This window comes from Wyeomyia smithii, chromosome 2, assembly GCF_029784165.1.
Source record: "Wyeomyia smithii strain HCP4-BCI-WySm-NY-G18 chromosome 2, ASM2978416v1, whole genome shotgun sequence".
Classification (NCBI taxonomy): domain Eukaryota; kingdom Metazoa; phylum Arthropoda; class Insecta; order Diptera; family Culicidae; genus Wyeomyia; species Wyeomyia smithii.
The window spans coordinates 238,957,207-238,983,199 of record NC_073695.1 but is presented as its reverse complement, the minus strand read 5'-3'; the positions used below and the strand labels follow the sequence as shown (position 1 = coordinate 238,983,199).

At 41.9% G+C, this 25,993-nt stretch overlaps 3 protein-coding genes across 4 annotated transcripts in view; 1 reads left to right on the top strand and 2 right to left on the bottom strand.

The window, feature by feature from the left end:
• LOC129721742 (centrosomal protein of 135 kDa) overlaps window positions 1-1,071 on the bottom strand; it is a 96,739-nt gene extending 95,668 nt beyond the window's left edge. For both annotated transcript variants that reach the window (XM_055674656.1, XM_055674657.1), the window contains exons 1-3: window positions 674-1,071; window positions 337-595; window positions 79-272 (exon numbers count right to left, since the gene is read on the bottom strand). In XM_055674656.1, the coding sequence (XP_055530631.1) occupies window positions 79-272; window positions 337-595; window positions 674-844 (624 nt within the window). In that variant the 5' untranslated portion in view covers window positions 845-1,071. The remainder of the gene's footprint in view (window positions 1-78; window positions 273-336; window positions 596-673) is intronic.
• A 9,883-nt stretch (window positions 1,072-10,954) lies between these two features.
• LOC129721741 (T-cell immunomodulatory protein) lies at window positions 10,955-13,244 on the top strand. The gene is made up of 2 exons (XM_055674654.1): window positions 10,955-12,506; window positions 12,564-13,244. The coding sequence occupies exons 1-2, from the start codon at window positions 11,132-11,134 to the stop codon at window positions 12,998-13,000; spliced, it is 1,812 nt and encodes a 603-aa protein (XP_055530629.1). The 5' UTR covers window positions 10,955-11,131; the 3' UTR covers window positions 13,001-13,244.
• A 2,695-nt stretch (window positions 13,245-15,939) lies between these two features.
• On the bottom strand, window positions 15,940-21,714 carry LOC129721740 (neuralized-like protein 4). The gene is made up of 6 exons (XM_055674653.1): window positions 21,448-21,714; window positions 20,132-21,379; window positions 17,734-20,066; window positions 17,571-17,675; window positions 16,651-17,510; window positions 15,940-16,589 (listed from the first exon to the last, which is right to left on the bottom strand). The coding sequence occupies exons 1-6, from the start codon at window positions 21,598-21,600 to the stop codon at window positions 16,222-16,224; spliced, it is 5,067 nt and encodes a 1,688-aa protein (XP_055530628.1). The 5' UTR covers window positions 21,601-21,714; the 3' UTR covers window positions 15,940-16,221.
• Window positions 21,715-25,993: the final 4,279 nt, after the last annotated feature.

The following is a 25,993-nucleotide window of genomic DNA, read 5'->3' as shown; positions in this document are numbered from 1 at the left end:
ACGATAAACTAATCAGTTATTCTTTCCCAGTTACGTTTGAACCATTCAGTGCTTATAGTACAAAAAAAGTTCACATACCTGTTTCTTATAGGCCTCAATAACTTCCTCTTGGTTCTTCGTTTCCGCCTGTAACCGTTCAATCTCGTGTAGAATCTCCTGCTTTCGTGGTTTATTGCACGGACATTGACACCTGCTCTCGCGCTGTTGAGCTTCACAGCACTCGGGCGGCTGATAATATCCAGATCTAACAGTGGAAATGAACGGTTTACGCTCTGAATAAACAACCAAAAGCAATAGTTATTTCCTTAGAGTCAACTACACTTACAGTAGACTCACGCATAATTACACCATCCTTTTTAGACTTGCAGTCGGAACTTTGAAGCTCACGAATTTTTGCCTCGGCCTGCATACATCGTTCATCAAGATGTTTTTTATCGGTCTGTAAATTCCGCACTCGACACTTTAGTTCAGTGTTGGCCAACACAAATTTATCACGCTGTTTCACCAACTCCAAATGCAACCCGTTACACTCCGCCAACAGTCGCGAGTTGTCACACTTGTATGGCTCCACACCAAGTTCCCAGGCTACCTTTTCCTGTTTTTTTTTTTAATTACGTAAAAAAATTGTTGAAAAATGCTGGAAAATGTTACAGTGACCTACTGTGATCCTTACCTGTTGCAGTTGATCAATTTGTTGCCGGGCTGCTTTCAGCTTTTCTGAAGTCTTAATCAAGTCATCGAGGATGGCGGACACAATCCCGATCGCTCCGAGTGGAAGTGGGTGATTAAACCCCAACACGTCTAGCCGTTTACGGAGGTCACAGTGTAGCGCGTCAATATCCATTCTGGCTCAGAATTATTTACTCAGCTAGATAAGTTCATGTTTCTTTATGAACAAATATGACTTAGTTCCAGCTAGAATAGCCCCTAATATATTGTATCAATTTTAAAAATTATCCGATTAGCAACGGTTTTCCACGATTTGTGTACAAAATTAGACAGCAAACTGTAAACAGACCGAAACTACGCGCGTCGAACGAAATCAAATGCAAAAGCAAAACAAAAAATTCGAGCGGACAACGGTAAAGCAAAAGTCAAGCAAAACGCAATGCACGCTTCTTTTACTGCACTCTGTTAGACAGTAAAAAGAGCTCTTTCTACTAACTTTTAGATTAAGCGCGGTATGCAGTTGAAGACTAATAGTGAATTTCTTTATTCCACTGTGTGCGGGCAAAACTGCCGTCATCGCCATTGAAGACGCAAGTAAGAAAGAGATGCCAGATAATTGTTAACGAACTTAGCACGTGCGGTGGTGGGTTGAAGCTGACAAATTTTACAGTGCGCTTCGGGCAGCACGGCAGGTCAAAACTGGGTCAAAATCGAACGAATAAAGAAGGGTTTTGACAACAGTTAGTGCGCTTCCAGGTCAAAACGAGGTGAGCTGGTATTTATAGCGAATTTCTTGATTCCACTGGGTCAGTGCTAATCTAACAATCTCTTTTTATATTCCACTGGGTCAGCACGAATCTACCCATTTTCGTTTATGCTTGCGTCGTAAATCGTGATATCATTTCTTCATTCTTTGGTAGATTTGCACTGCCCCAGTAGAATAAAGAAATTCGTAGATATATATAGAGGCCATTTGATAACTGCAAGACTTTTAACTGCAACGCTTTTTAACTGCAAGAACGATAACTGCAACAACTTTGCAGTTATCGGACCGCAATCCGTCAAATCTGATGTCAAAGTCATATTTGACATTGAAGTGACAGATCTCGCGGGGGGATTCTAAATGCTTTCAAAAATGAAAATTGTTGTATCTTTGTAAACATTTCATTTTCTTTCGATTTTTTTTTTTCGATTCCGTTCACTTGTTGTCTCTTTATTCTAGATTGGAGATAATAGATCTCTCCTATTAATCAATGAAGCAAAATCACCATGTTATGTGGTTCACTTTCCGTAATTATTATAAGAGTTCTCTCTTACAATAATATCCCTTGTGCATTGTTTGGCTAGCTTTCACTACTCAGTGCATAGTAGATCACAAACAATGTTTTGTGACCATGCATTAAATAGACCAGTTTACGAACCGACAGGTGTCACGGATCCTGCTGACATTGATGTTGCTTTTACTTGCGTTATGTCTGCGGTTCCGAGCTTTCTTTCAAAATTTCATTCATGAATTGAGTTCAGAAACGTCTCGTAAAATAGCTTATTGTAGTGATGAACTTTATTTTCGCCTACATATTGGTTTTATAAAGTAGTTACTAAAACGCAATAAATTATGATGCGGAAATATGAATATCAAATTGATTAATCGAAAAGCTTGCCTATTTTAGTTTTCTGCTATTTTTGCCACTATTCCATATAAAAAATATATTTCAACATCATTGAAAACAACAATGGTAGTGACGGACCCCCCCTCCCCCTAAATTTTGGCATGTGTCAAGTGTTGCAGTTATCGAACGGCATTCGATAACTGCAATGTAAACATGTTTCAGTTATCGAACGACGACTGTACATATTATCACACGCAAAAGAAAACAAACCAAAAAATGGTTTTTACTTGAAAAAGCATGAAAATAAATTACATATATCTACAGTGACGTTGCATGACCGGGTGACACCCAAAGCGGAAAATTTGGGCGTCAACCCTTTCCCCTGGGTGTCACCCCCACCAGGTTGCTGTGAAATCATCTTGTTATCAAAAAATTAGATAATTACTAATTATCTAATAGATATATCGTCTACCTCAAACCTTTGTAGGGGTAAGAGGCGGGACCATCACCATCATCATCAATTGTGAGAGTTAGCACGTTCGTTTTCAATTGTTCTAAATCTACCCATTTTCGAAAAATTTAAACAATTTTCGAGGGATTCAGCTCGACTTCCACCTAATTGATAATTAATCTCACGGATGTCACGCTTTTGAAGGTGACAAATATGGAAATTTTTCTCACGGATGTCACCCCCTCACGCTAAGCTAGTGCATATCTCACAATTTTAGATATCAGAACGGTCAGAAAATTACTTAAACAAAATTCAGTCTAAAAACCTGAAAAGCATATAGCAGCGAAACACGGCGTCTGTTGTAGCCAAACATAAGTCGCAGTTCGCCCATGTAACAGCTGTCATTGTAGCGATTTAGAACGGTTTTTATTCTTTATTTAAAAATCGAAGGACGATATAAAATTTAAAAAAAAAATCACATTTTGCTCAGAAAATTACACACTTTTGACTGATGTATAAAAAGTAGAAATTTGTGAATAGCTAAACAACTAAATTTGCTTAGCAAAATGTGATTTTTGAAAATTTTATATCATTGTCATGGTGTCTCTGTTTGAAAAACTTATCAAAAAAAAATTAGTATCGCTCTAATACTCGTCATTCGGAAGCTTGAGCTGTCCCCTTTAATATCCTACCAAAATTGAAATGTTCTATCGGGGGGTCTAGAACAATCTGTTTTCTAACATATATTTGTAATTGAAAAACTAGTGAAATGGAAATAAATAATATGTTTCAGAAATACAAAAAGTTATCAGGGTTGTCTGATCGTACTGGAATATTCAAGGTTGTTTTTATTTATATAACAAAACAAAGCTTTACATAATATCAGATTTTTTGAAAAGGGTTAAGTGGGGTAAAAAAGACCCCTTAAAAATTTGGAGTCGAAAATCCGCTGAAAACAAGTAAAATGTTGTGACTTTGGTTACATTGATTTTGATTGATGATTTTTTTCTTCATCTATAATTGATTGATGATTGATTTCTTCAAGAATCGACATTCTATCCTATTAAATAAAATATGAAATGCTGGTTGTTAAGAGTTGCTGTCGTGGTTTCATTATGGGATATTTGCATTTTCCTTCGAAAAATGGTGATTATAACAGCTCTTTTTTGCTTGTCAACAAAACTGGACCCTGTATCTAAGCTATACGTTTTATAGAGCAACTCAAGAGCATTCATTTGATGTTATTAAAAATGCGCTGTTTTAGTAACCCATTGTGTCAGGAGCGCGCAACTCCGTTTTGTATCGATGTCCCTCAATCGAGCTAAAATTTCCAGGGTTTGTTCATCCATGAAATAATTTGTACATATACGTTTTTTGGGAAAGGAGTTAGTAGGGTGAAATGCAGAGTGGGATTCAGGTGTTGGGGGCCCGGGACAGAAATTTTCGTGGGGCCTCTTTTCTCAAAAAAATTGGTTGAAATGATTTAACGCTTCGCTGGAAGGTGACGAGCAAAACAAAAAAAAAGGTCTCCAACCTGTATTCACGTCTGGTCTAGAACCAGGGGGGCCCTTGTGTCGAAAGGCTCGGGGCATTTGCCCCCCCCCCCCCCTCCTCCATTTAAATCCGGGCCTGGTGAAATGGCATTTTAAACTCTAATGTCCAGGTGCTGCTAAATCATAATGTTACTGTAACTTTGAGCAGAATGCATCGATTTTTCTGCAATTCGGTATGCACATTCTTAATGGTAATGTTTGAAGTACTGGCCGCTAGAGATGGTCAGGTTTGGCTTTCTACAAACCCGTACCCGACCCGTACCCGAATTTCGTTTTTCGGTTGAAACGCAAACCCGACCTGAACCGAAACTATTTTTCCGATCCCGAACCCGAAGCTGTGAAGCCCGAGCCCGACCCGAACCCGAGATTGTTTTGGAGGTCAATTTTCTAAACCAATTTGAGACTGGGATGTTATAGAGCTATAGCCTGCTATACTGCCTATAATCGCATATCAGTCCCACCTTAATTTTCATCATGTTTAGAAAACAGCGCGTAAGGCTATTTTTCTTGCTTTATTGGTTTATTCCCATATTTTCGACATAATATAATGAGATAGAGATTAACCATAACTTCTCTATAAAAACGACAAGAACGCAGGTGGGACTGGTATGCGAATATAGGCAGTATAGCCAGCAAATTAAATCTGGGTACAAAATGGAGTTGCGCTCCTTGTGTAACAGGTTCGAATGATGGCCTAAACCTTGTTATGAAAAAATCGTTTTTTTTAAACGGTGCAATTTTTGAATACGTCCAATAAAAGCTCTTGAGTTGATTTATAAAACGTATTGTTTAATTGTAAGACCTAGTTCTGATGACAAAAAAACTACAAAAATCACCATGTTTTTAAAGAAAAATGTAAATCTAGAGAAACATTTCAAAAGGACCTATCTGCTTTGATCGATTTTTTGATAGATCACTTTCATTCAATCGACACAACTTATTAAACACCTTTTATGCCACGTTATTTGCACGAGTTGATAGTGAAGGGATCACTCTAGCCTTCTGAACGAAAACCACGCTTGGGAAAGTTACTAAAGCTGAACCATTACCAAAATAAAAAGACGCTCCGGAAAAACGATAAAAGCAGATAGGACCTTTTGAAATGTTTATCTTGAATATCTAATTATGTAATCTCGACAGCAACTTTCAATAACCGACATTGTATATTTTTACAGGATAGAATTACCATATCAATTTTCAGAAAAATGGATTAAGCGTACAAAAAGTTATAGCTTTTTTTGTTTTTTCAGCAGTTTTTGGACTCAAAATTTCCGAATCTTTTTCACCCCACTTTACACTTTTCAAAAAATCTAAGTGTTTCATTATATGAAAAAACAAAACTTAAAGGTTTCAACACTATCTGATCGGGCCCCCAGCACCTAAATGCCTTGATAAGTATACATAGTTCCCATTCCACCAGCTTTTCAGTAACAAAAAAAAATGTCTGTAAAAAAATTGTTCTGGACCCGCCGATAGAACATTTCAATTTTAGTAGCATATTAAAGGGGACACCTTGAGCTTTCGAATGAGTATAAGAGCGATACTAATTTTTTTCGGATAAGTTTCTTCTACCAGAGACACCGTGTTGTCCTTCGATTTTTGAATGAAAAACAAAAATCCCCCCAAACCACTTGAATGACAATTGGTAAATGGGCGAATTGTCATTGAAGCGATTGGGTTGTTTCAAAGAACAAAAAAAAATACAAATTTAGCTCGAAATGGTTGAAGAAAATCTCGAAAGACTAGAAAACGCCAACATTATTTCCAATGTTTTAAGAAGCACAGAAAAGATTAGAATAAAATATGATTACAAATTAATCAAAAAGAACTGAAAAATGATATGGAAGAAACAGAACATGAAGCAGGTATTAGACGAAGCAAACATTTGCTATTTTTGGTACGAATTTTATTTGCACAAAATAAAATCCGTACCAAAAATTGCAAATATTTGCTTCGTCTAATACCTGCTTAAAAAGTAGTTCAAAATTACATGAAAAACTCCTCTGAAAAACGGTAAAAGCAAGCAAGTTGTTCCGAACTAAATAAAAAAGGTTGAGAACGCTTTTGAAATCTAAAAAAGGAAAAAAAAACATTCCAAACAGTTTTCATTCTTCATTTCAAAATCGAAGGACAACGACAAACATTTTTCAAAAATCACGTTTTGCTCAGAAAATTATACTCATTCTGCTGATACATATAAATCAGCAAACCGTGTTAACTTTAGAATTCAGCTGAGAGTTGTTTTTGCTATATAATAATTTCTGATTTTTATATATTAGCTAAAAGTAGGAACTTTTCCGAGAAAAACGTTAACTTTAAAGAAATTATATCTTCGTCCTTCGATTTTTGAAAAATAAAAAATGCTTTAAATCGCTTGAATGACAGTTAGTAGATAAATTCATCCCACAAAAATATTAAGATGCGATTCAGATCATGTTTACATTTATGTTTTATCAGCAAATTATTATGGTGTTGACACGGATCCTACACTTTTTTATTTCTTCGAAAATGTTTATCGAATAATAGCTGACCCGGCAAACTTCGTCCCGCCTATTTTAGTGTTTAATTTAATAATTTTAAACATTTCAAACATTTCAAATTCATTGATTCCTTGCGATTGGCTTATATCGTTTGAAATGATTGGTTTTTATCGGAATGACAACATCCTTGACTTTTGGCTTTTGTACATGACCTCTATTCCGGATATATATTGGGTGCATTTTAGTTATTTTCGTTGTATTCCAGAAACTGAAAGTGGTCATCTTCTAATTCAAAATGGTGTCCAGGGTCAATGCTTGGCTTCTTTACATCATTTCGATTACGGACATATCCATATGTAGTAGTATTCGGTTATTTTCGGCTGTTTCCCAGAAGTTGCCATTTTTCAATTCAAACTGGTGTCTGAGGTAAATTTTTAGCTCCTTGCATCATTCTAGATCCGGTGATACTCATATTGGGTGGTATTTGGTCACTTTGGGCTATTTTTCAGGAACCGTAAGTCGCCATATTGGATTTTAAAATGGTATTTGGAGACAATTACTGGCCCCTGAACGTCATTCTGTATAAGAAACACCCATGTTGGGTGTTATTTGGTCATTTTCGGTTGTTTTCCAGAAACCGGATGTCACCATCTTCCAATTCAAAATGGTGTCTGTGGTCGATTCTAGCACCTGTGTATCATTCTGGTTCCGAAGATACTCATATTGTATGGAAATCGGCCTTTTCCGGCCGTTTTTTAGAAACCGGAAATTGCCATCTTACAATTCATAATAGTGTCTGAGGTCAATTTTCAGCTTCATTCTAGTTCCAGAGATACTCATATTGGGTGCTTACAATTCGAAATGTTGTCTGAGGTCGATTTGTGGCTTCATTGCATCATATCAATTCCGGATAATACCCATATTGGGTGGTATTTGGTAATTTGCCGCTGTTTCTCAGAAACCGGAAGTCGCCATCTTGGATTTCAAAATGGCATTAGGAGACAATTTTTGGCCTCTGAGCATCAATCTGGTTGATTTATCGGTCGTGTGCAATGCTTCGGTGTAAACCGCGTTTTCGGCTCGGGAGAGTTTTGCTCATATGAACGTTTTCGAAATGAAGTGATTTCGCGGCCTACCCAGATACCTGTTTATGTCTCACGGTGACCATTTAGCCGAAAATTTCGTTCGGTAGATAAATATCGTGACTAACGAAAACGCGATGTATACCGTCCAAAGAATCACGTCAGCCGACGTATACTCGGGATTGACAATTAGCTGGTTGCTACGAGTGGCAAAGGCTACTTTGCGCGCGTCGTACGCAGAGGATCGTGGTGTTTGGCAAGAAAGATACTCATAGTTCGTTTCCGTAATAAGCGTGCAACATTTTTATATTCCGTTTTTCAGGTGTGATTTTCGCGGGATCGTTTTCTTTTTAAAGCAGACGAAGTGAATACGAGAGACGTCGTTAGTCGATCTGTTAGATAGAAAATATCCGGTTGACCGAACCCCTAGAGACTCCGCGTTTATACCTTTAATGAGGCCGTATTATCTTCAAATAGATCATCAACGCGCAATAGCTTTCGGTATAAAGAGGATCACCCTACGAGGAGATATCCAATCATTTGAAGTTGTCTCAATTCGGTCAAAGATCCAGTATCCTTGCGTACGATTTATTGTTGCGGTGTTACATTGTCAAACTGAATAAGTTCGAATTGCATTATGAAAATCGTGGCGCGACACTTGTTCTAAAGAACCCGACGCTCGAAATCAGCGCATCGTTTACCAAAACGAACCCTGCTGTATACTTTGCCCTTTCTCCAACATCCCAGTGGTTTCTCGTGGAAGTGCAGAGGTGTTCTCGGCTTCCATAAAGCGAGTATCACGTCAACATTTTCCTATACAAACTCCTTCTTTGACCTGCATTCGGATGCGGCCGGCGCCGATATTGCCTAATAAACAGATTAAGGTCACCAGTTTTTACACATTGAGGATGCATGTTAGTCCCAAGCATCATCTATTGGTTCTCTGTGTAATTACTGCTGATCTGGCAATAACGGAGTAGCAACCGCGGGCGGTCAATCATGCTCATGCTCATGCTCTGAGCATCAATCTGGTTGAAGAAACACCCATATTGGGTGTTATTTGGTCATTTTCAGCAGTTTTCCGGACACCGGAAGTCGCCATCTTGGATTTTAAAATGGCATTTGTAGACAATTTCTGGTTTCTGAGCGTCAATCTGGTTAAAGAAACACTTATATTGGGTGGTATTTGGCCATTTCCGGCTGTTTAGAATACACCGGAAATCGCAATCTTACAATTCAAAATGTTGTCTGAGGTCGTTTTGTGGCTTCAGTGCATCATAACAATCCCGGAAATACTCATATTGGGTGGTATTTGGTCATTTGCCGCTGTTTTTCGGAAACCGGAAGTCGCCATCTTGGATTTCAAAATGGCATTTGGGAACAATTTCTGGTCTCCGTGCGTCAATCTTGTTAAAGAAATGCTCATATTGAGTGGTATTTGGTCACTTTGGGCTGTTTCCCGGACACCGAAAGTTGCCATCTTACAATTCAAAATGTTGTCTGAGGTCGATTGGTGGCTTCATTGATTAATAATAATCGTGGAAATACCAATATTGGGTGGTATTTGGTGATTTGCCGCTGTTTCTCAGAAACCGGAAGTCGCCATCTTGGATTTCAAAATGGCATTAGGAGACAATTTTTGGCCTCTGAGCGTCAATCTGGTTGAAGAAACACTTATATTGGGTGGTATTTGGTCATTTCCGGCTGTTTTCCAGACACCGGAAGTCGCCATTTTACAATTCGAAATGTTGTCTGAGGTCGATTTGTGGCTTCAGTGCATCATAACAATTCCGGAAATACCCATGTTGGGTGGTATTTGGTAATCTGCCGCTGTTTTTCAGAAACGGGAAGTCGCCATCTTGGATTTCGAAATGGTATTTAGAGACATGCCAGAAGAAGGAAGGGTGTCGAAACATTATGGACATGTTTGTTTCACCTGAAAACATTCACCTGCCAAATTTGGTTATATTTGGTTGATTGGTTCTCGAGCTGTGCGAAATTCGTGTTTCATTTGTATGGGACCCCTCCCTTGTGAAGAGGGAGGGGTGTCAAACCATTATGGATATATTTGTTACCCCTAAAAACATCCACCTACCGAATTTGGTCCTATTTACTTGGTTAGTTCTCGAGATGTGCAGAAATTTGTGTTTCATTTGTATGGGACTCCTCCCTTCCAGGAGAGGGAAGGGTATCAAATCAACATGGACATATTTGCTACTTTCAAAAACATCCACATGCCAAATTTGGTTCCATTTGCTTGGTTAGTTTCCGAGATGTGCAGAAATTTGTGCTTCATTTTCATGAGACCCCTCCCTTCCAGGAGAGGGAAGGGTGTCGAATCAACATGGACATATTTGCTACTCTCAAAAAGATCCACATGCCAAATTTGGTTCCATTTGCTTGGTTAGTTTTCGAGATCTGCAGAAATTTGTGTTTCATTTGTATGGGACCCCTCCCTTGCAGAAGAGGGAGGGGTCTCGAACTATCTTAGTCACCTTTCCCGGCCCCTAAAACCCTTATATACAAAATTTCACGCCGATCGGTTCGGTAGTTTCCAAGCCTATATGAATCAGACAGACAGACTGACAGACAGACAGAGCTGCATTTTTATATGTTTAGATGTTTACATACATCTGTTGAAAGTTTGCAGGTAAAAACGTATCTGCATGAAAACCCCGAAAACCCACACAGAAAAATAAAACTAGCCAAATATGCGTATTTTTGACGCTAATCAGCTTTCTGTGCGGGAAGGTACTTTTAGGTAAAAATGATTTACCTACTTTTGAGTACCTGCACGGAAGTCATCATTTAGGTAAAATTGAATACCTTTAATCATCAATATCAATATAAAAAACTTCATACATTTTTTTCTCAAAATTAGGTACACGCATTTTATTAAGCTGTTGCGTTGTTTTCTCCAATTTTTATGCGTGTTTTTCACCTAAACCAGTGAAAACATTCAGGTTTACGTAAATTTACGTTGTTTTTACGTGTTCGCTTGGTAATATTTTCTTTGTGTGCAATAAACAGAAAGCTAGTGAAACAAATTTATCAGTGTGTTTGGCATCTTTGTCGCAAAAGCAGAAAGAGTAGAAAAGTAACGGTGGAAACTGACATCTGACGTTTTCAGCGATACAGCGTAGAAAGAATGTTGACTCGAAAAATAGTGAATCATAACAAATCTTACAAGATGATTTTTAAATATTAAGCTATTTGTATAACTGCAGAGTTTAAAATGTTTGTATAATCGAAGCACGTGAAACTGAAAATAGTACACTGTGTAGAGATGAAGTTCCAGTTCCTACGAAGGAGCCGTTTTCCACTGTTCGCGTTGCTGCTGCTCGCCTTCATCAGTGTACCTGCGAACGGGGGCGACATAATCGATATTACGGATCTGGTGTTCGGTTCGATGACCGACACAATCCCAGCCGCGTACGGCGATTTCAATTCCGATGAACTGTTCGATGTGTTCGTTCTGCGGAACAACTTCCGAACGGTGCAGATCCTGTTCGGAAGTGATGATAAACCGTTGCTGCAGGAAGGGCCCAAGTGTGAATACAAACGGTTCCAGATAACCAGTGTGATTCCGGGCGATTTTGACGGTGATGCCTACATGGACGTAATGTTTACGGTTAAACATGATGAAGAACATCAGGCTGTTTACATCAACTGGGGTGGCTCGGAATACATGAATTGCACCCAGGAAGACGAAGAACCGTTGATTGTGATGCGTGGGCAGCCTCTTGCTCTTGACTACGACAGGGATTTTATCATTGATCTATTTGGCGTTGATAAGGAGGGTAGAAGGATGTTTTGGATCTTCAAGCAACCAAAAGATGGCCAACGAAAACCTCCAGATGTAATCCAAATGGAACCGCGCATTCATGAGGAGCTGAAAATTCCCCACTCGCACGCGATTATTGATCTGAATAAAGACTTCACAGCAGATCTGTTTCTTACGACCAACGGCGATTACGAGGTGTGGAATGGCACAACACCAAACGGTGGATTTGTGTTTAGTCACAGAATCAAAGCACCTGAAGGAAACCTAGGCGCACATATTGGCCAATCAATTTTTCTGGATGTGGAATTGGACGGAAATTTGCTGCAGATAGTTCCAGTATGCTTCGACGCACATTGTCACAATTCTAGTATACTGGTTTTTCATGGAAATCACTTCCATGATTTACACATTGATTTCAAAGATGATCACAACGATTTGTGGGGCTTTGTGGTCCCAGATCAGTCCAATTGGACTACCCAAGCCATAACACTTCGAGGAGGAGACTTCAATCTGGACGGTTATCCGGATCTTTTGGCTACACTTGCGAAATCGAATCAGATGCAAACGTTTTTGCTGGAGAATGTTCTTTGCGAGAAAGTGGCCTGTGGTCACATGAAGCGAACCTTTGTGGTGCGCTGGAAAGCTTTGGCACCGTTTGCCAACGGCACGATAATGGGTTCTTTCTACGATTTCTACAACGATGGCATTCTGGATGTGATTCTTGTGGAGAAAACCTCAAATTCAACTCGGTTGGTAGCGTTCCGAAACTCACTGGACTACGATGCTAATTTTGTTAAGGTAATAGTACTAACCGGTCTGTCCAATCGTACCGGACCAAAGAAACTGACACCGCTTGGCAGGAAGAAAAGAACTTACGGTAAATAATCGGTATCATTTTCGATGTGCCAAAACACTAATCAAAGTATTGTTTTAGGAACAAATCTTCCCGGCCCTCGCATTGAATACAACACAACGACGCAGGACGGAGACCCACAGCACGGAGCTTCGGCCCAGCTGCCACAGTCGGCGTACTTTTCCTTACACCTTCCCTACACCACGTTCGGCCTCGGACGCACTCCGAACTTTGTGGACTCGCTGACAGTGGGCCTGTTTAATAATTCGCGCACCTGGACTCAGCTGATTCCCAACTCACAGATGATTGTCGTACCTAAACCGATCTTCGAGCCGGACAAGTGGAAGGCCCAGCTCTTCGTCACCCCCAGCAAGCTTATTCTGATGAGTGTTGTAGCCCTCGGTGGCATCTGTCTGGTGATATTGCTTCTAATACTGATACTGTACGCTAAGGAAAAACGAGAGGACAGAATACAGCGATCGCTAGAGGCGCATCGATTCCATTTTGATGCTATGTGAGACCGACCACGGTAGAAGGTCCTTCCGCAAAGGGGTACATTTTGAGCAGTCGTTTGATATACCTTTTTTCTATTATAAACGGTATTATTTATGCGTGTGGTTTAGCTCCTTTTTGAATAATTTATTTTTACCGGATGAATGAAATCGAATAGTGAGAAATGTTTAAACGAAGTTACTCTTCTTCGCACTATTGATAACCGAATAAAATAAAAATCAGTTCCAAATTATGGTTAATACAAGGAAACAGTGGTGCAGTTATTGTTGAGAAAGCGCTGGCTATATTTTTTTGGGAAAGCTTCAAAACGGAAGTTCTATTTTCACCCTGCGACAGATCCTCTATATGTTCCGGAAGTATGACTTGCAGACTCACCATCTGTTTGTGGATTTTGAGGCGGCATACGATTCAGTGAAAAAAAAAACGAGCTTTGACGGATAACACAGTGCAACACAAATTTACTTAGTTTTCTACCTTGGTTTCTATATATATTTTTTTTTGTGTATTTTGATGCAAAACCGAATTTACCCGAGTTTAAACATATTTTAACTTAAGGGGCAACAATGGCGCCATTTTGATTTTTGAGGAGTCGGAAATTTTCGATGTTTTTTCGACGCTTTTTGTTTTAAGATCAAATATCGAAATTCTTAGAGTTTGTCCACATATTAGCATCTTCTTACACATCTTTAAAAAAACAGATCCTAAATCGGACAAAAGCTGTGCTCAAAACGGTGATTCTACGAAACCGGTTTTGGCATAGTTTTTGTACATTTCGCAAAGCAAGATAATATTAAGAATGTCTGAGCATTAATGGTAATGCACATTCCACTAATATCTGAATGTGGTATTCAAATTATGTCTTATATTAAGTAAAAAATCTCAGGAATCGATTGGTTGGTGTCTGATCTACGTAAAATGTCAGCAACATGTCAATTTTGCCCCAATTCTCCTACAATAATTAAAATAGGTTCTTCTCGACATTAGATTAACTTATTTGAAATCTGTTCAATGTAATGTCGAGAGTGTAAGCGATACTCAAAGATACAATAACAATTTGTCTTCACATGACCCTTCCTCTTTTGCGGGGACGGGGTTGCATTTTTGGCCAGGACCGGTCAAAACATAAAAATATCGGTTCAGCTATGAGACAGAATCATCGCGTCTTCGATAAAGTTAAATGCGACCCCCTCCCCGCATAATGGAGAGGATTATGTGAAGACAAATTGTTATTGTATTTTTAAGTATCACTTCTTGATATTACATTTACAAGATTTCAAATAAGTTAATTTAACATCGAGATAAACCTATTTAAGTATTGTAGGGGAATTGGGGCAAAATCGACATGTTACTGACATTTTACGTAGATCAGACACCAACCAATTGATTTCTGAGACTTTTTTACGTCATATTAGTGCATTACCATTAATGATTTTTTTTTTATATCGATAGGGTAACGACCCCATAATTCGCCCACTTTATTTGAGTACCCAAAATTCGCCCACCTAATTTTTTTCATTGTTCGCAATATAGTGTCAACTCTTAGAACCGTGTTTAAACATAAAAAAGAAACAGCTGAGATTGAAAATAAATTATTATTGAAATATACTAAAACCATGCCAAAACCAGTTTCGTAGAATCACCGTTTTGAGCTCAGTTTTTGTCCAATTTAAAATCTGTTTTTTGTAAGATAGGTAAGAAGATGCTAATATGTTGACAAACTTTTAGAATTTTAATATTTGGTCTTAAAACAAAATGGTGTCGGAAAAACATCAAAAATTTGATTTCTCAAAAATTTAAAATGGCGCCATTGTTGCCCCTTAAGTTGAAATATGTTAAACTCGGGGAAATTTATTTTCGCCTCAAACCATCAAAAAATTATTCATAGAAGCCAAGGCAAAAAATTGTTGCACTGTGTAATGCAGGAACACGCTCTCCTGACGAAACTAATGGGGTCCTAAAGTTTTAAACGGTTTTCTAATTTTTATATATCAGCTGGAAGAGTGCAATTTTCTGAGCTAAACGTGATTTTTAAAAATTTTCTATCATTTTCCTTTGATTTTTAAATGAAGCATAAAAATCTGCTCGAAATGCCTTAAATGACAGTTCTCTCCAACTTACTGTTTATCCAAGGCCTTTGAATGAAAAGCAAACGTACAGAAGAACGGTACAAACATCACGAAATCTCACATGCTCCTTGGTTTTGCGGACGACATCGATATCATCGGTATCGACCGTAGAGTAGCGGCGAAGATAACTCTGCCGAAACTGAGCACATGAAAGCTGGCAGAGAGTATGGGAGTTCCGGTGGTGTTGGTGCTGAAGTGGAAATTGATGGGGAACTTGGTAAGCTTGTAACATGTGACAACGATATGAGCCGCGAAGGGAAACGACGAGTTGCAGCTGCGAACAGGGCCTTCTCCGGACTGCGTAACCATCTAAGGTTACGTAGTTTGCAAACTCGCATTAAACTAGCGCTGTATAGGATGCTGATTCTCCCAGTTGCCCTTCATGGACATGAAGCATGGACGCTGAAGGAGGCTGATCGACGTGTGCTCGGAGTATTTGAGCGTAAAGTTCTGCGATCGATACTTGGCGGTAAATTGAAAGATGGAGTGTGGCGCAGACGCATAAATCACGAGTTGTACCAGGTATATAAACTTGCTTATATAGTGAAGGTAATACAGCGGGGCAGGTTTCAGTAGGCTGGACATGTGGCCAGAATGCCTGACGGGAGAGCCAACACTATATTCAGTAGAGAACCAGGAAGAGGCCGTCGAATTCGTGGTAGTCCTCGCACTTGGTGGTTGTGTGGGTGAACAAGATGCACGATCTGCTGGTGTACGAAGTGACAGGAGAACGGCTGCCTAAGACAGAAGAAGCTAGACATCTCTGGCTCGTTCGGTGTTTCGCAAATCAAACCGCAAGGGAAATAAAACGACGCCTAGAACGTGTGAAGAGTTTTATTAGTGTAAGCACATGCAATACATAATGTGAAACATCTACTGTGCCGTGAATGTAAGCCAAATGCCATGGCCAAAACTTTACCGAACGAATGTTTACAGATCTTTTAATTGTAAGGATCGTTTCTGCTATGATTAGGTTTTTATAATAAACCACATTTTTTTTCAGATTCAAGTAGTACTATTTTGATTTCTAACAGTCAATTAGAATGCAGTGAGGATACTATTGATAGGAACCTTCAAATCCGTACAGCAACTAACCAGTCTTACGATGGAGTCAATTGAATCATTAGTGCGGTCAATACGCAAGCGTCTGCCTCCTTGGTGGTCCAGTGACGTAAGCTGTTGGATCCTGCAATTGTCAGCGAACCCGCGCCACTTCCACCGTCATTCGTGCCAACGGCAGCTGCTGCTGCGGTTGCCATGTCACCCAGATCAATACTAGAGAGAGCCTGCGAACGCACCCGAACTTCAAACGTAGCAAAAATACGATAGCACACACTGCTGGCCATGTAGCGGTGAACTGATCGCTGGGAGTGCTCGGTTGCGTCCGGTGCAGATTGTAGTAGTATGTGCGTACCCGGAACAAAGTTATCACCTACGGTGCTGCTGTCCGGGAGGAACTGACACGATTCTACGAAAAAGTGCAAATTTTACTGCTTTATAGTGATTAAGAAACACCCAGTTGAACCTACCAATCGGCAATGGTTGTCCATGGTCCAGAACCGAACGAATTTTCTCCACCCGGGCATTGTAGTACGCCGTTGTCCAGATGCTATCATCCGAAGTGTTGGCAGCGCACGAGCTGCTCAACGTTTGGTGGTTTATTTTGAAGCGAATCCAACCTTTCAGCAGCGATCCCTGCAGTGACGGAGCGCAGCCTTCGCAGTAGCAGCTAAAGGTGTCCCCCGCGAAGAACACATCCGGCAGCATTAGGGTCCGTTTGAATCCCATTACGAGCTTCAGATAGTCGCAGTCCTTGTTCTCGACTACGCTCAGCATCGAAGACGAGGAGATAGAATTCGCTCGTGATGTACGATTTTGATCGTCCGCAAACTCTACGTTGATCGGTCTACGACCGATAGCGATAACCCCGTTGATCTGCGATTGTTGCAGTCCATTGGAAGCAACAGTAGGAGCAGGCGCTTGATGCTCTGGAGCAGCTGAGCAGGTTGCTTGTAGAGGCAATCCCAGCTTGGCTCGATTGTTCGCTATCGTGTTGCTGTCCTCCTCCGCTTCCGATTCGTTGAGTTGAATACTGAAATCGATATTGCTATCCACGTCTTCCAAATAGTTTGGATCAGTGTTGTTCTCCGCTGACGCTAGACCGGAAGTTTGACTCTGGGTTGAAGGACCATTCGCTCCAACGGGTTGGGCACTAGTCGTACCCGAACGATAGTCCTCGAAGCCCTCGTCAAAATTAACCGATTGTGACAGTTCGCCGCCACGATTACTGTCGAAGCTTCCCTGCAGGGCGTTAAAGCGATGCGTGCTCTGGCTGCGCTGGATGTTGAGATTGGTCGAGTGCTGCAGCTGCAGGGAATCCCGAAGACAACTGTGTAGGAGAAATATAAATCATTAACACGAGTTTAAGAATGGTTTTGTCAAATCATACCAAGAATTTGATAAGTCTTGATTCCTCGCTTCGTTGGCTGTGCGATTTTTGATGGATATGTTCATTAGTAGGTTCTCAGATACGCTATCCATCACCGAACGGCTCCTGAAAAAAATAAATCATAAATAATCTTGTTTTTTTCAATGTTTGTCTCAATACTAACATTGACGAAGCGCCGGCACTGGAAGCGCACGCGACATCCGTTTCCTTTTCGTGCACTTCTAGGTCCGCCTTCTCGCACTGGGGTACATTGTCAACATCGACCGTTGAAGTTCCGACTGTCGTGGCACACGCGCCAGCAGCAGTCGACCCGGAAGGCATGGCAGCTAGTTCTTCGTTGATTGGACTGCCACCTTTCAGGTCTCCGTTTGAGATGGCAATCCTCTCGCATTTGCCGTAGACATCGAACACCGGGTAGACGTGATGCGGCAGCCCGCTCGCCAGATCGTCCAGCTGGGTCTGGCCGAAGGCGATGCCCAGATTACCGGCGTGCGTTAGAGTTAGAGTGATAATCGTACCGACTTGAATTTGTTCGAATATCTCCGCATAGTTGGATTGAGTTTTGTTGCCGTTGATGTTAATGTAGTCGTGGGTGGCTATCCAACAGGGCCGCCTAAAAAGGATCGCCGATGTCGGGAAAGGAAACTGATGCGTACTCGGACAGACCCCTAGGGCTCCCACCGCGATGGTTCCTTTCCACTTAGGGTTCACTGCGGTGATTTTGATGCTTACACTGTGTCCTTTGCATAGGGGCTTCGATAGGCAGACAACTCCTTGATGATAGGATTGAAGACGTCCTGCGGACTTTTTGTCGTCAAAGAGCTGAACGTTTTTACCGTGACACTCCGAGAATTCGAACGATAAACTGTCGGAATCGATCGATTCGAGCATGGAATCTTGCTTGTTGAGTGGATCTAAACCGAGTTCTAGCGAGTCTTGCAGGCGAAGGCTGCACGGTCTCAGTGGTGAAGAAGGACCCTGCGAGGAAATAACCTGGGCAGCCATGGTAGAACCCAGCAGTTCTACGACAGCGAATATATCCTCGGAAACGTTCTGGAAGCTGATATTCATGTCCTCCGAGTTGAGAAGAATCTTCAGTGATCGAGAGGAGGTAAGTTCGATCGCGATACGATCACCGACTCGTAACCAATCCAGTGAAGCAAGCGATTTCTGAAGCAACGTCGAATTGTAGCGAACTTCGTTACCACTGACGTACCAAACATTAGCTGGAATCCGTTTCATACTGATGGGTATATTTTTACGGACATGTTCATCCGACAGATTGAGATCTGTTACACCAACTTTCAAGCTTCCGGCGTAGAGTGGATTGATTTCGGTAATTTTGATTTCGAAAGTTTCACCCACTACCAGAGGACGCTCGGAAAACACCAGACAATGAGATAGCGCGCTGTTTGTACATCGGGATGCCAGTGTCCAGTTTTGCATTAATGTGACGTTACCGGAAATACATGACCAACGATGTTTTGCTTCAAGCGCGGGTTGAATGACGGAGGTTGCTTGTAGACTTTGAGAGTTTTCGCTGATTGCGTACGGTGCTCGAATGTCCGGCTGTGGAGTTGTAATGCTGACCTGAGCGCACTGCCCGTACAAGTCGATCACTGCGTACAGATTGGGTGCTTTGCACTCGTAGTACGGACCTTGATCTACGCCGTTAATAAAGAAGTGAATGTTATCACCATTACGCATCACTCCAACGCGAGAACCTGCGCTAAGCGTGTCTAAATCAAACGGTAAATCATTCCTGATAGTCACACCGTTTCGCATCAGCGTGGTACCTGAGATCATAATTGTGTCATGTTCTAGATCAGTTGCTGTGCTCGGGAGGCTCAGCTCATCCGGGCGTATGCCCGTGACTCCTATCTCGATACTTCCGTTCCACTGATCGACAACTGTTTCCAGCACGATTTCAAATAATTCACGCTGCCTCAATGGTCGGTTACTAAACACTATAGAATCGTTGAATTCGGCTAGAGCTTTCGGTCGACACGCCGTCAAGCCCCCGTTGGAAATTCTTGCGTTTTTGCCATGGACTGAATGGAACTTAAGCTTCGGTTCGCTGCTAAACAAAGTGGTGTTGGAAATCGTTGAGTTCCCAGTGTCCGGCGTTCCACATTCGGAAGTATCCACAATACTGGCCTGGGCAGCTTGACCATACAAATCGATAACTCCGTAGACCTTTTCCGGAACGTTCGAGGCGGCTGGACCCTGATCGACTCCATTAACCCAAAAGTGCAGCGTTCCGTCGTCTTTCCGAACCACGCCCACTCTATCACTGACCTGTAGCCGATCCAAGTTCTGCCCGTACTGCTCGATCACGGTCATCCCATTGTGCATCACACCGTTTCCGGTCATCATCCACGTACCGGAACGAACGTTTGTCATGGTAAATGGAAAATCCAGATCCGTTGGACTGTGAGTCGTAACGCCCATTTCAATGGAACCAGCCCACTTGGTGACAACCCTTTCCAGACGTACCTTCGGAACAGAAAATCAAGACATAAGCTTTCAAACCTGCTTTAAAATGCATGACTTAATCTCACCTGGAACATTTCGTTCGGCCGCAAAGGCCGCCGCGTTAGAACGACACCGTTGTTGAAATCATCCGAAGCATTCGGTCGAAGAGCGGTCCGGCCGCTGTGCGTAACACTGGCATGCGAGCCACATGTTGGGTGAAACAGCAGTCGGTCCGAGTGGCTGTAGTCGATCTCCGGGCTAGGTGGAATCAGCTCCTGCTCGGCAACCGGTAAACTCATCAGATTGTTTCGTCTTGTGACTAAATTTTGTTGCTCCCGTTCGTCCCGATCAACAATTGTCACTTTAATAGTCATCCCGTACAAATCTATCACACCCCACAGGGTTTGCGCTACCCGTGTGGCTGCGACCCCTTGATCGCGTCCGTTTATATAGTAATGCAGATTACCATTCGATTTACGCATCATCCCTACGCGGTCACCTTCGCGTAGCTCATCGAGATTAAATTCCCCATACTCGCGTCGAGTTCCTTTACCGTTAGTTAAAATTCCGCATCCAGACATCATAATGGTTCCACTGCGTAGGTTGGTCATAGTAGCCGGGAACTGCAATGCCGAGGGACAGTGCGTTGTGACCCCAACCTCTATCGAGCCGGACCACTTATCGACCAGCCGATCAATTCTTATTTCAAACAGCTCGTTGTCCCTTAGCGGTCGGTGAGTCATCACGACCCCATTATTGAACTCATCCAGCGGTCGTCGCCTCTCCGCCGTACGACAGTTTGCACTCAACTTCACCAGTGAACCGCACCGCGTATGAAATCTCAGCTTATCGTTCGGATCCAACGCGTCCGAACCGGCTCCCGACCCGGACGGACCACCTCCGTTGGCATTCGCACTCACGGACATTTCCACCGACATTGCAATATCAATGTTCTGCGAAATCTGCGTACTCTCATTCGTGTACTCTAAACTGTCCGAAGGACAGATAGAAACCTGTACGCACTTTCCGTACAGATTCACCAACGCATAAACATTTTTTGGAATGTCGACAGCAGCCACGCCCTGTGATTCGCCGTTCACATAGAAAATCAGCTCCCCTTGGGCGGTTCGCAAAACACCAACTCGGTCGCCTTCGCCTAGTTTATCCAAATCTGACCCGTAGTATTCCATCAGCGAAAGGCCATCTTTTAGAACCGAAATCCCGGACATGACCCACGTTCCATTACGCAATTTAGTCGCACACGGAGGCAGCTCGGTCGCTTCCGGATTCACCGTGGTCACACCGATTTCAATGCTACCGCTCCAGGCATGAATCTATTGAGCGAAATAAAATTGAACCATCATTAGACCGAACAACGAGGAAAAAAATCGATAGCTTTCACCTTCTCGTCGATTCGCACTTCGAACAGTACATCGTCCTGCAGAGGCTCTGCACTGAGCACCAGACCATGGTTGAATTCGCTAATATTCCGCATCGCCGTCCGGTTGCTGTTGGCCAGCGTTATCCGTTTGCCACACCGTCGGTGGAACGACATCCTGCAGGAGATTTTATCCGCGCGTAGGATAGAATTTACTTGCTTCTCTGCCACCCAAAAAACAAAATCACTTTCCGCGACTGAGCTGATGATGTTTGTGAAAATTTTTGACAGTTCGCTTTCGCTTCGTCCGGTCTCTGTTGCTCTGTTATGAATGGATCGATAAGGGTGGAAAAGAATGGTACAAAAACAACAGTTACGGAGCGTGCGGAGTGTATCCAGCAAAGCGTAAATAATACAATGATAGCGTGTTGATTGGTTGGTGTTAGTGTAATCTACAGGTGTTTTCATAATTTGTTTGCAAACAAATGCCTGTAGGAGCATTTCCAGCTCAAGACGCATAAAGAATGTCATTTGTGTTTCATTAGTTCGTATGTAAACTGACACGCAAGGTTTAGTGGTTTAGATTTTAATTGTTAGTATAAAAATGGAAATTGTATAGTTTGTAACTGAAAAAAATGTTACCTAAAATATAAAAATCAAATTTTTTATGAACAAATTTTATTTTCAAAATCAATACCTTTCATATTTATACACTAATGACTAAAATCACTAGGGTTGCCACCTCTCCGTGTCTCACCAGAGGTCTCTGGGTTATCGCGAATTTTCTCCGGACCAGTGAGACTTTTTACAATTCGCTTCAATGCAAACGAAACAAAGCATTCATTTCGTACGGTTTCTTTTCAAAACTTAGACCTCCAAAACGCAGAAATTCAGTGCAGTATTTTAAAAGTTTCGTTTCGTTTGACAAATTAAAACGGATGTTTATTTCTGCCCGACGTTTCGGCCAGGGATTAGCCTTATTCAAGATGAAAAGTCTACCTCAAAATGTCAAGGAAAACTTTTGAAAATGGTCACAACCCCTGGCTGTAACATCGGGCAGTAGTAAACATCCGTTTCAATTTGTTAAAGACTTGCGTAACCGAATTTCAAACAAAACTGATCAAAAAATTTCAATCGAACTATAAGTATTTTATAGGTTCTTGGCAGGAAAGCTTTTTTTTTCCTCATCTATAGTTTATTTGACACGGCACAAATACAATTCAATGTTTAACGGCGCCAATTATATCTGGTAGCTTACTTTCTAAAGTATCTTAATAACTAAAAGCAAATTTTTTATCCTCGCTGCTGACTACGAGCTGAAACTAAATCTAACTTAAGCTAGAATGTTTTGCATGAAGAGCACTGATTTGTTGTTTGATGGTTTTCCATCGCCATAGGTAAGCAGCATATTGAATATGTCCGCTGCTGGGCCAAGATATTACGGACTGGCATATTGGGTTGTCTCCCTCGGGGCCTGAGAGTATCGTGCGGGTCTAGTTGCTGTTTCCGGATCCGGGGTCTTAACGTGTTCTTGTCGTTTGGTTGGATGTAGGCGGAAGGGGATAGGACTAAACTGGGGCGTGGATGGATTTCAGGAAAACGTATATAAGGGACATGTAGGATAGGTCACGGCTCGCCAAGACATCACGAACAGGAACAGCCGGCTGCCTACCTTCGGCCTGCAGGGAAGCTATTAATCTAGACCTGGCGTCACGGTGTACAGGGCATGACCAAACAACGTGCTCTATGTCGTGATAACCTTCACCACAGGCACAGATACCACTCTCCCCGAGCCCAACACGACGGAGATGCGCGTCAAATCTATAGTGATTGGACATAAGCCGGGACATCACGCAAATGAAATCCCGACCTACATCCAACCCCTTGAACCACGGGTTCGTCGACACCTTGGGGATTATGGAATGTAACCACCTTCCCAGTTCCCCACTGGTTCAAGCATTTTTTTTTTCTGACGTACAAATGCGAAAAATTCATTAAAGGCAATTGGTCTTTCATAAATATCACCGTTTGTTGCGCCCACCTTAGCCAAAAAGTCCGCTTTCTCATTACCCGGTATCGAGCAGTGAGAAGGGACCCACGCTAAGGTAATCTGAGTAGATTTTTCGGATAAAGCACTCAGATGTTCCCGTATTTTCCCCAGGAAATACGGAGAGTGCTTAACATCTTTCATCGATCGGAGAGCCTCAATGGAACTGAGACTGTCCGTAAAGATGAAATAATGGTCCGTGGGCATTTTTTCGATAATCCCTAGGGTGTAATGAATTGCAGCTAATTCTGCGACGTAAACAGAAGCAGGATTATCGAGCTTATGGGAGACGGTTAAATTGTTATTGAAGATACCAAAGCCAGTGGACCCATCAAGAAGTGATCCGTCAGTGTAGTACATATTGTCGCAGTTGATGTTTCGATATTTATTGGAAAAATTTTTAGGGATCTGCTGCACGCGTAAATGATCCGGTATTCCACGAGTTTCTTCTATCATGGATGTATCGAAAAACACAGTAGAATCAGAAGTATTTGATAAGTCGACACGATTTGGAATATTCGAAGAAGGGTTAATATTTTGGGACATGTGATTGAAATACAATGTCATAAAACGGGTTTGAGAATTAAGTTCGATTAACTTTTCAAAATTTTCAATCACGGGACGGTTCAAGACCTCACATTTGATAATAATACGAGAAGACAGGCTTCAGAAGCGGTTTTTTCAATGGTATTACTCCAGCTAAGACCTCCAAACTCATCGTATGGGTCGACTGCATGCAACCTAAGGCGATACGCAAACAACGAAATTGTATTCGCTCCAGTTTGATCAAATGTGTGTTTGCTGCGGAGCGGAAGCAGAAACACCCGTATTCAATAACAGACAATATCGTTGTTTGGTAAAGCCTTATAAGGTCTCCTGGGTGGGCTCCCCACCATTGTCCGGTTATTGTACGAAGAAAATTCACTCTTTGTTGACATTTTTTCATCAGATACCTCACGTGACAACCCCAGGTGCCTTTAGAGTCGAACCAGACACCAAGATATTTGTGTACCAAAACCTGAGAAATCGTTTTACCCATTAATTGTGTTTGAAGCTGAGCAGGTTCATGCTTCCTAGAAAAAACTACTATCTCAGTCTTCTCCGGAGAGAATTCGATACCTAGCTGTAAAGCCCAAGCAGACAAATTGTCCAAGGTATCTTGCAATGGTCCTTGCAAATCGGCAGCTTTGGCTCCTGTAACAGAGATTACACTGTCGTCTGCAAGTTGTCTTATCGTGCATGAGTTTGCCAGACATTCGTCGATGTCATTAACATAAAAGTTGTAAAGAAGGGGGCTTAAACATGAGCCCTGGGGAAGACCCATGTAGCTAATGCGAAAAGTTGCCAAATCGCCGTGCGTAAAATGCATGTGCTTTTCGGACAACAAATTGTGCAAAAAATTGTTCGAGATTGGAGAAAATCCTTGTCGGTGAAGTTTACCCGAAAGAATGTCAATAGAAACGGAATCAAAAGCCCCCTTAATGTCCAAGAACGCAGACGCCATTTGTTCTTTGCGAGCATACGCCAGCTGAATATCTGTTGAAAGCAACGCAAGACAATCATTCGTCCCTTTGGCACGGCGGAAGCCAAATTGAGTATCTGATAGTAGACCATTTGATTCGACCCAATGGTCTAAACGACGGAGTATCATTTTTTCCATCAATTTACGGATACAGGATAGTATTGCAATCGGCCTATAAGAGTTGTGATCAGAAGCTGGTTTCCCTGGTTTTTGGATGGCGATCACCTTCACTTGCCTCCAATCCTGCGGTACAATATTTTGCTCCAGGAACTTATTGAACAAGTTCAACAAGCGCCTCTTGGCATTGCCGGGTAGATTCTTCAACAAGTTGAATTTGATTCTATCTAACCCAGGCGCGTTATTGTTACAGGACAGGAGGGCAACTGAAAATTCTGCCATCGTAAAAGGTGATTCAATCGCGTCGTGGCCCGGAGACGCATCGCGAACAATGTTTTGCTCAGGAACAGAGTCCGGACATACTTTCCTGGCAAAATCAAATATCCACCTACTTGAAGACTCCTCGCTTTCGTTGACCGTTACGCGATTCCGCATTCTTCGGGCTGTGTTCCAAAGAGTGCTCATTGATGTCTCCCTCGACGTCTCGTTTACGAACCGACGCCAATATCCGCGTTTCTTTGCCTTAGTCAAGCTTTTAAACTTGGTATCAAGCTCCGAATAACGTTTAAAGTCGTCGGCATCGTCTGTATCCCGGAAGGTCAGATACGCGTCGGATCTTTGCGTGTAGACATCGGAGCACTCTTGGTCCCACCACGGAGTGGGAGGCCGTTCTTTGATCGTACGCCGGGATATTTCTTCGTTTGGGCTTGCAACGCGGCGTCGAGAATCAAGCCCGCGAGGAGGTTGTATTCTTCAAGTGGTGGATGATGTTGAATCGACTCGACCGCTTTTGAAATCATTTCCTCGTATAACTTCCAATCGACATTCCGTGTGAGGTCATACGGAATGTCAATTGGTCGCATGCGAGTTGACCCGTTATTAAT